At 52.4% G+C, this 10,190-nt stretch overlaps 3 protein-coding genes across 3 annotated transcripts; 2 read left to right on the plus strand and 1 right to left on the minus strand.

Moving 5' to 3' along the window:
- The first annotated feature begins 298 nt into the window (after positions 1-298).
- Positions 299-2,033, plus strand: BDZ83DRAFT_686777 (uncharacterized protein). The gene is made up of 4 exons (XM_060511271.1): positions 299-979; positions 1,044-1,116; positions 1,172-1,735; positions 1,803-2,033. The coding sequence occupies exons 1-4, from the start codon at positions 497-499 to the stop codon at positions 1,904-1,906; spliced, it is 1,224 nt and encodes a 407-aa protein (XP_060357068.1). The 5' UTR covers positions 299-496; the 3' UTR covers positions 1,907-2,033.
- Positions 2,034-2,671: 638 nt separating this feature from the next.
- Positions 2,672-4,578, minus strand: BDZ83DRAFT_714616 (putative cytochrome P450 oxidoreductase OrdA-like protein). The gene is made up of 3 exons (XM_060511661.1): positions 4,059-4,578; positions 3,805-4,005; positions 2,672-3,740 (listed from the first exon to the last, which is right to left on the minus strand). Exons 1-3 carry the CDS (start codon positions 4,385-4,387, stop codon positions 2,747-2,749), a joined length of 1,524 nt encoding a protein of 507 aa, XP_060357069.1. The 5' UTR covers positions 4,388-4,578; the 3' UTR covers positions 2,672-2,746.
- A 1,548-nt stretch (positions 4,579-6,126) lies between these two features.
- On the plus strand, positions 6,127-9,023 carry BDZ83DRAFT_645520 (ferric reductase like transmembrane component). Its single transcript, XM_060509851.1, has 7 exons — positions 6,127-6,823; positions 6,878-6,918; positions 6,977-7,282; positions 7,338-7,567; positions 7,619-7,680; positions 7,731-7,852; positions 7,904-9,023. Exons 1-7 carry the CDS (start codon positions 6,344-6,346, stop codon positions 8,895-8,897), a joined length of 2,235 nt encoding a protein of 744 aa, XP_060357070.1. The 5' UTR covers positions 6,127-6,343; the 3' UTR covers positions 8,898-9,023.
- The last annotated feature ends 1,167 nt before the right edge of the window (positions 9,024-10,190 follow it).

The following is a 10,190-nucleotide window of genomic DNA, read 5'->3' on the forward strand; positions in this document are numbered from 1 at the left end:
ATCGAACGATTGATGAAGACAAGCGCGCAAAAACAACCCTGCTCCCAAGGATACACCCCCGAAAGGCATGTCCGAAAGTCGCTCAAGGCTCAATAGTTATTCGTCACTTATGATTTCGTGTTGGTTCGGCCGGTGTGCTCGGTGACCCGGCAGGTTTCGGATCCTGGCTGTGAATGTGAGGCCGCGGTACCGGCACGGTGGTTCGGCGATGCGCTCGCTGGGTGGGCTGTGCAACGGTCGGCGCTTATTATGCGGTGACCACTTACCACCCCGGGCACGTGAGGAGACCTCTCCAACGGGTGAACTTGCCTTCTCCTCATGAACTCACAGCCCCAGGCTGCCTCCTGCCACTACTTTTAATAACCTGTTGCCCTCATTACCAACTCTTCAATCTTCATCATTTCAACAATACTCCAAGCAACACATCACTCTATCAAATTACTTGATCCAATCACTCTACCCAATCACCTCATCATCAAATCATTCCAAAAAAAAAATGACCACGGACACCTTGAGATCTCAGGGATCTCTCAACCCTCAACGATCCGGCGATAAGATTGTGCCTGTCGACAGCAGCAAAGAGCCCCAGTCAGCGTCCCCCGTCGAACCATGGAGAGCTGAGCTCGAAGAGCAGATAGCCAACCTGGAGAGTTGGGGAGATGAACAAGAAACAGAAATCGCTTCAATCATTCTCAAAATGCTCCTCTCATTTCCTGAAAAAGGATACCTGGCCACTCTTGAAGCTTCACTCCGTATAGGGGCTGATTACTGGGCTAAGTTCCTTCCTTCGAGCTGGGACCCTCTTAATAAGCCCTACATGAAAGACGATAAAGGCTGGCCCATGTACCTCGCTGGCGTTTACGGCACGATTTCCTACCAGTCATGGCTGCTGCGTTATGACGATCCTCGCCAAGACTGCTTAGTGCACCTCTTGGTCGACTTGCAGAATCTGCCCAAGGTGACATACCGGAGTTATGGTGTACGTTTCTACTTCCCTCTACTTTTGCTTTCCACGAAGTGTGTAGCTTACGGAGTTCTCATAGGAAGAACATCATGCATACCACAATGACCCAGTCTTTACCTCAATGTGTAACGAGAACTGGAGTGCCAAATTTGGTAAGTCGAACCAACCAGCTTCCCAGATTGGACCTTTTCTCACTTTGACAATAAGCATCCGACCGACCTGAACCGACCGACCCCGAAGCAAAGAAGGATTTCATCCTTACTTGCGACGAGTGGGTCAATTTCTCCTCGTTCTTGGCCCGGTATCATGGCTCCAAAGCATATCAGCCACGCCCTGGGGCCCTGAAGTATCCAAGCGTCGACATTGAGCTCGCCCTTGAAAAGCCCCTTCCTTCTGGAAAGCTCGGCGAATGTAGATTGCTGGTGGCATCCAACTGGTTTATTCATGCTGGAAAACTCATCTACGACAACATGGCGGAGACGGACACGAAGAACTGGAATCTGGGTGTATGGACCCTCTGGACGAAGGCTATTCGCGATATCCTGCAGGCTGGGGGTCAGACGAATGAAGTGACCGCGAGACTCCAAGCCGCTTTAAACATGGTCGTCTCGTTAACCCCAGAGGGGAGTGAGGTAAAGGGAAGCAGTGAGCTTAGAGAGAGCAGCGAGACTCTGAAGAAAAGCGAGATGCAGGAGAGCAGTGAAGTTAAGGAGAGCAGTAAGTTGAAGGAGAGTAGCGAGGCTCAGGAGAGTAGCGAGGCTCAGGAGAGTAGTGAGGTTAAGGAGAGTGGTGAGGTTAAGGAGAGTGGTGAGGTTAAGGAGAGTGGTGAGGGAGAGTGGTGAGGTTAAGGAGAGTGGTGAGGTTAAGGAGAGTGGTGAGGCTAAGAAGAGCACTGAGGCTCAAGAAAGCAGCGAAGTTAAGGAGGGCAGTGAGGCCAAGTAGTGTCACAGCCATGGAACCAGTCGGTTACACCAGGTTCTCGGGGTACATGTAGGCAAGACGTACAAAACTAGTGCGACGTATCAAATGTTTAAGTCGAGAGCTCGCTGCGGCGCGACCTATACCGGGGTTCATCTCCCAAGCTCACATTCTCCGGGTTTGTAGTATGGAGAAGACATGATTCTGCGATACTAGACGCGATTGTTGTCATGACCATTCGAGCCGTTTTGATCCTGGAGACCCGGGCGGTGATGTGTCACCGTGGAGCGGAAGGGAGTGAGGGAAGCTCTCTAAAGCCCGGCGGAGTGATCTATGGTGGGTCGATGGGACCGGACTGTCCCCTCAATCGCTGCTTTAATCTGGAAGTGGTCGATGAACCTCGCGTTTTCGCTGATACTTGACGCCTCCCAGTTTCTCCTACAACAGGTCCCAAAAGCAGCGAGGCCGGCGGGATGTACGCGAGGGATCCGCTGGTGAGACAAACGCAGCGTGGGCAGCATCAGGTGGACACGCCAGCACCAAGGGAAGTCGCCTACTCGCGATGTGCACTCAGGAAGTACGGATTATGCAATGAACATGACATGAATAAACCCACCAAGTCAGTCTGTTACATGACGGCAAAGTTGTCGAGTGGTGGTGTTTTTGGCAGAAAGATCGTCTGCGAGAAATCGAAAAATGGAACGGTATCCAGCTAATGAATATGCTCCTCCCCAGCTTTGGACCTGGCAGGATCATAGTACTCTTCAACTAGTCTATGTCATGCGAGGACGGATGTCATCATCTTTTACGGTACGTCACGCGTGACTTAAGTATGAAGAGACCATGTAAGTCGAAAGTACTAGTTTATATGACAAAGCGTCGGTGCTTCCCGCTCCTGACCACGATTCTGTGCGGAAAAGGTTTAACACGAGCAATCACACCTGGCAGCTGTTCGTATCCGACCTCAATTTCCTTTCCGTCTTCGTCCACGGCTCTTCCAACGTTGAAAACTGCTAAAACCTGTGCAATACATAAAAACATTGTCTGCTCGGCAATGTACCTTCCAGGACAAGCCCTGCGTCCAAATCCGTACACAACATCTGTTGGTGGAGCTTCATTGAACGGCTCAAAATACCGCTCAGGTTTGAACTCCATTGGGTCGTGATACGTGTCGGGATCGTGCATGAGTGACGCAGCTGCAGGAAACAAAAGCGTGTCTTTGGGTATGAAATAGCCATTGTAAGTATCGTCTTCCGTAGTCAAGTGCGGGAAGCCCATGGGTGCAAGTGTGTGCCAGCGAAGTGCTTCTTGGGCTATAGCCTGAACATATGGGAGGCTGTCTTTGTCGGAGAATGAAGGAAGACAGGAGTTTCCCACCACGCGATCGATTTCATCTTGAGCTCTCTTTTGAACCTCTGGGTATAAGACCAGAGCCGCAAAGATGGAGTAAAGCATCGCGCCAGTAGTATCAGTGCCTGCATTGAGCATAGACGCAGCCGTCCAGCCGATAACGTTCTTCTCCTCGGGGTCAATCTTTCGATGAAGATCTTTGATCAAGCCAGCGACGTACGAAACATCATCGTTTCCGTTCGCCATTTGCTCCTTCACGTAGTCGTAAGGAACATCAATTCCCTGTAAGAGATGTTGTCTGTAGATTTCGGCCGTCTTTTTGAATCCCGCGCCCGGTACCCAAGTCGGGATGTATCGTAGCCATGGGATCAAGTCGACAATCCAGGCTCCTGGGCTTGTAGCTTTCGAGAAATCCTCCATTACCTGCTTAGACATGGCAACGATGGGGTCGTTCTTTCCGTCTGTTTTGTAGTTGTAAAGAATTTGTAGCATGATAGAGCCAGCGAATCTGGATTTACAAGTCAGATGTTGTGCATACTCCCACTCCCGAGTTCACAGCAATAACTACTTACTGGTTCAGGTGGCCTTGTAGGGTATCGCTATTGCTGTCGGAGTCTTCGTATATTTGCTTCAAGAACCGTAAAGTTTCGCGCTCCTGGATCGTTTCAAATCGTACGATTGACTTCTTGCTGACTTGAGTTGCCGTAAGTTTGCGATGCAATCGAAACTTTCTGTTGTACGGCATCATGCCCATGATATCTCCATATCCCACTCTGGGTAAGCACGTTAGTTCAACAATTGATTAGTATGGAAGGGAATCCAGTACAGTTCACCAGCAAAAACCAGCTTAGGTCGTGACGCACTCTTGAGAGCGCGTGTCTCTAACATGTCCAGCACCGCTTGTTTGTCATGAAGAATGACGAAAAGTTGACCAAGCACAGACACGGAGGTGATTGGGCCATATTGCTCCCTGTGTTTCTGCCAATGTACCCATTCAAGAGTTTCAGAAAGGGGAAGATCCAAAATGTTGCCGAGAAGTGGCAGACCTTTGGGTCCAGGTGGTAATGGCCCCCTGGTTCGTTGTTGGATGCGGTTAAAGATGATGTAGCCAAGCAGCACTATGGCTCCAGAGTAAATCAGTGAAACGCCAAACATGATGACTCGACAATGAAATCTGGTACATTTGAGAGGTTATTTGTCTACAAAAAGGAGGATTTGATCTCTATTTAGAGATATCTGCCTTTCAACTTATGGAATACGTAGCCCAATAGCTTACACTTCGCTAAACTCAAGCTCATACAGTCAGCAAGGAGCAAGATTAATTATGGTTGACCTCTCTATTCGTTCCGCAAGTAGGAAACGAGTCAGTACGGGCAGCTTATGTCAGATATGAGAGCTGACGCCACACTAATAATCCTTGAGGGAGCTAAGTCAGAATCGCGTGCGCGTGAATGGCTTAACATTATGGCATAAGCCCACCGACCTGATTGGCATTATCGGACTGATCCCTGTGTCCCCCACTACGGGCTGACGACCTAGCCGAACGGCTTTGGGACGAGAAACCGTTGTCACGTGCACTCGCCAATGGGTGTCATCGTTGAAGCCGACAACTGGTATTGACAATGTACGTCTTGAATCCTGTGGCTCTCTCAAAGACTTAACCTGCCGATGTTAGGGACAGTAACAATCTTCTTCACAAAAAAGCTCGAAGCATGAGACATGCTACAGAGTTTCTTGTTTCTTTGAATTGTGCCTTATCGTGAGTGGACTTTGCATGGGCGGTCGAGTAATTCGGGACATATCGACGAATTTGCGAATCTATACTCATCGGAAGACAGAAAGGGCGCTTACCACTGAAATCGTCTTTCGAGCTGCTAGAAGGGTGTCTTAGAATCTAGGGGCGAGCATTTGTGTCTGGTGGGAGTAGTCGGTGCCAGGAAACAGGGATAGCATCATGACAGATTATCGGTACCACCAGCAGCATTGATATTGTGGGATTAGCCTGGCTATGTTGACCAGATCGATCTGCTGGGCCTGCAGTGGGGAACGCCCGTAAGCGGTGAGGTTGATCAAGCGAGGGTATCCCTAGTTCTTTCGAATGAGATTCTTTTCCAACAACCTCAGAAAATATTCTGTGCTGACATGGCAGTTGACACCCGTCAGCGTCAAGCCCAAAGCTTCACGTACAATTCGGCCCAGCGTAAAAGATGCATTCTCACGACCGGCCGTCAAGTTCTCTTCTGGGTTGCGGGTAAGAATCGCATATCCTCCTCCGGGTGTACCTACACCTGCAGCCGGTCCTGGGCCGGGAGTGGGGCCTGCGGGCAGACATTGATTTGATCCGCCGCGACTGCATTTCCGGCATTCGGGGCAGCGTCGGATACCCAGCTTCGGATCGCTGCCGGGCCAATCCCGGTCTGGGTCAGTCTGTCAAGAGCCTTGATCACACATGCAGTGGATTCTTTCGCGATTTGGTTCCTGGAGTAGGCGAAACGTCCCCATAGGTACGAAGCACTTGCAGAAGATAACCCCAGGACATTCTAAGTTCGACCTTGTTCAGCCAGCATAAACGATCTGTAGCTCAGAAACCCCTCCTTTCGCTCTGTGCGTCGTTCAGACGACTGCGAAGGGTTGATCGTGGTACAGCCCTCTCCATCGTGGCCTTGTGAACAGGGAGACCGTTGGTAATGGGCTCAAGTGCCTCAGGCGAAATCAGCATTAGAAATGGATGGTCAAGGTGGTGCCGGCCCACATCCAAAGTGTGACGCTGCAGCCGCGGCGAGCCGATGCCGGTGGGTTCTCGCGATAACCTAAGCCAGTAAAGTGGGGCGATTGCTTAATCAGATGATCTGATAAGATCAAATTCTCCCACCTGCCCACCTGCCACCTGCTCCAAGCGCACTTTCTGCACTCAGCGAATTCCACCTTACTTTTTTGTCCTGAGGTCTCCCCGCCCCTAGCAACCTCAGCTTTGCCATCCTACAACCTCACCTCTCGACGACATATCAACAGCATCATCGCAACCGTTTCGGGGACCCGCGCATCGGCAAATCGCGCACCCCACGGTCGGCCTGCTTCATCGATGCAAATACCCGCAACTCGGCCGTGAACATGCGCGCTCCGTCGTCGGGGCTCCGGCTACTGCCGCCCACCCTCATCGCCGCACTGTGCCTCTTCGTCACCTCCGCCTCGGCCCTCGCAGGCAGCGGCGGCGTCTGCTTCGACACTTGTTCCAACACCCTACGCCAAACGCAGTTCAACGACACGCAGTCCTACAATGGGAGCTTGCCCTCAAGGTCGAGGCTCATCCCGCAGTGCGTGAGCCAGCTGCACATCAAGTCGCTTTACCTCTGCGCCGATCTGCACTGCGACTTGACGCACCGTGTCGCTGGCCTGAGCACCGTCAACCACACTTGCCAGGCCTACATGAACACCTCGCTACCGCCCTTTGAGATCGTCGCTGGTTATTCTGATGAGGAGATTGCTGGCTTGCGGAGATTGACCAAGGCGGAGGGGTCCAACTCGTCGACTGTGCTGAATGAGGTGGTGTTGCCTGCGGATGCTTATTATCAAATCTGGTTCGACTCTCTCGTATGGCACCCAAGCATCTGTCCGGCATGGAACTCAAGGACTGACAACCCATAGGAATCCGTCGAGTACACATACGGTAATCACTACAGATACGGGTACATGCCCTCGATCTCATCTACGCTTGGGTAGCCGTTGCTAATGTCCTCTGCCCAGCTTCTATGTAATTGTCTTCTGGTTCATCGTAGTCGCCATCGGGCTGGGATCTCGCCTCGTATCGGCCATCGGAAACCTTCAAAAGCAGGAATGGGATTCACGAAAGTCGTCCAGCATCCTTCACTGGTCCGCCCTCTGGCTCAAGCGATATATTACCGTCCCCGCCACCTTTGGCTACCGTTGCTCTCAGAATCTCGGCTGGTGCACCATCCCGCCACGCATCCAGAGTCTCACCATCTTCACTTTCATTGCCACGAACGTCTTCTTCTGTGTTCACGGGTACTGGATCTTCTCCGGCCACATGTAGTACGTGTAGTTTATCATTTTCTTCGCCTCAACCTCTTAACTTACGCAACCCTAGTTGGCCGCAGAAGTACCACTTGGTCTGGCGTTACGTAGCCGACAGAACCGGTATCATCTCGTTCGCCAACTTCCCGATCATCTGGCTCTTTGGCATGAGAAACAACCTTCTCATGTGGCTGACCGGCTGGGACTTTGGAACATACAACAACTTCCACCGTTGGGTTGCTCGCGTCTCGACGCTTCAGGCTGTGATCCACTCCGTCGGCTACGTTGTTCTGGTTTTTGATGGTAGGAAGCACACCACCTTCTCTCGCGATATTCAAGTCTGACCTGTATTAGATGGCGACTGGAATTACTGGATGTCGTATTGGCACCAGATGTGGTGGATTGAAGGATGGTTTGTGAGTACTGCCTTTGTGCTTTCTGTAGCATATGCTGACCTAAAACAAAGGCTACCGTTGGCATGTGTGCCCTGCTTTTTGCCTCCGTCTTTTGGATGCGACGAAAGCAATATGAACTCTTCCTCATTCTCCACATCTTACTGTCGATTCTTGTCCTCGTCACCATGCTTGGGTAAGTTTCGGTATTCTTCTCTCTCCACTTTCTAGTACTAATGAACTCTAGCCACGTCTCCATCTTCCTTGGCCAATTCGACATTCTCTTCTGGGTACCTTGCCTCATCTGGATCGGCGATCGTATTCTACGCATGTCGCGGACGCTGTCCTTCAACCTCAAGTTCTGGAACACCTTCGCACTCGCCACGTACGATGCGAACTCAAACATCGTCCGCATCAATGTCCCATACTCGACTAGCTTCTACGAGCCCAAGGCTGGCACCTACTACTATCTCCATGTCCTCAGCGACAAGCGATTCTGGGAAAGCCACCCATTCACGATGGCTTGCACAACGACAAACATGAACGTTAGAAGGAAGTCATCCAGCGAACAGACTCCCCTACTTGTAGCGGGAGAGCATGATATAGAACCCATCTCCGAGGTTGGGTACGAACCCAGGAGAGGCGAGCCATCAATGACGTTCCTAATCCGCCCGTACGATAGCTTTACCGGCCGTCTACGTGAGGATGCAGCAGCTCAGTGGCCCCGCCCTGCACGCCTCCGCGTCCTCGTGGAAGGTCCCTACGGTCACAAGCAGCCCTTTAATCAGTTCGATGATCTCCTTTTCATCGTTGGAGGCAGTGGCATTGTGGTGCCGCTTGCCCATCTCGCGGAGCTCACCAAGGCATCGTCAAAGACTCGGTCAATCAAGATTGTCTGGGCAGTACGCGAACTGAGCTTTGCGGTTGATGTGCTGCGCCACGACTTTGAAGACGCTTTTGACTGTGGCAAGTTATCCGTCGATATTTATGTTACACAACACAGCCTCGCATCGAATGCTGCGCGGCCAGAGGAGTGCCCGGAGCAGGTGCGTTTGCTTCACGGGCGTCCCGAAGTTCGTGAAGAGGTACAGGACGCGGCCACCGCAGCTGATAAGTCGAGTCTCGCTGTCGTGGCGTGTGGGCCTGCTGTCATGGCCGACGATGCTCGAAAGTCAGTTGTTGAAATGCTTGGCCGTGGATGGTCTAGGATCGAGTACTTCCAAGAAAGTTTCAACTGGTGAGCGATGAACGATTTTGAAACATTTTGAATTGGATATAGAGCATCATCGCGAGCATAGGATGGCGTCAAGCGTTTGGATTTACTGGCTTCATATTATGCAAATACATTATAGAGGTTCGACCGACTAGTTGCCATTAGTCAACTTCCCTCTCGCCTAATTTTTCTTGGCATCTGCTGTTAGTGAATGAGTGAGCCTACCACCAAATTACTAACAGCCGAAAACTCTTCACCTCCCCTTGCCGGAGCCCGCATCCGCGATGGCCTCACAGCCGCCGTCGGGCACCGGACTGATGTCGGCCGACCAAGCCGACCCCGAACCAGGCTCCGGGACACCTCCGGAGCCGAACCCCACCTCAAGAGCTAAGCGACGCCGCGACGCCGAGGCACAGCCGACCCGGCCCAGCCTAACGGGAAGCCAGCTTGATGCCACCACCGACGCCCCTACCTCGGCCGAGGGGCCCGCAGCCTCTACCGCATCTGCTCCGAGCGGATCTGCCACAGGGTCCGTCTTGACAGCCCTTGCAGAAGAAGCTAGACAGTACGAGGCACGGAAAGACGTCTTTCTGACCATTGCACGGTCCGTCGACAGCGTTGTCGCCAGCTTTGACGGTTCTAGAAAGCAGATCGCGAAAGAAGCCACTGCCTATGTCATTCAAACCCTCAAGAGACTGATCAATCACGAGACAAGCCCAATAGCGGCCCGGAGTTGGGCGGCTGTCGTCGCACCGATGGCGGGCAACACCACTGCGGCGACCCGGAGCGGCCAGAGCTGCCAGAGCTCTGCCCGCCCGAAGGCCACACTCCCCGCCGAGGATCAGCCGCAGGCGCAGCCGAAGGAGGACCTCCGCATCTTTGCCCGCGTCCCGGAAGAAAGCTTAGCGGCCGCTCGGAAGATCGCACCGTTCGCCGTACGACAGATCGTCTGTAAGGCCGTTGGCCTGGGGCTAGCGGACCTTCCCCACGTCTACCATATCAGCACAGGTTACTCTCTGAAGCCGCGAAACAAGCAAATACAGGAAAGACTACTTACAAGTAAGGCAAAGCTGGCGGAATGCCTCGGCGCCCACCAAGTCGAGACGCCTATCAAGTGGCACACATACGTTGTGCCGCGATGCCCAACAAAACTACACAGCATTGGCGGGGACGTCCTGGACCCAGCCACACTCGTTGAAGATGAGGTCTTCGCACAGACAGGACAGAAGCCTGTCCTTGCTCGACCGTCCCGCCTTGGGCCCAACCCAGTCACGAACGAAATATCTTGGCTCATATCATTCACATCAGAGGTCACGCCTTC

The sequence above is a fragment of the Colletotrichum acutatum genome, assembly GCF_030867785.1.
Source record: "Colletotrichum acutatum strain CBS 112980 chromosome Unknown BDZ83scaffold_332, whole genome shotgun sequence".
NCBI lineage: Eukaryota > Fungi > Ascomycota > Sordariomycetes > Glomerellales > Glomerellaceae > Colletotrichum > Colletotrichum acutatum.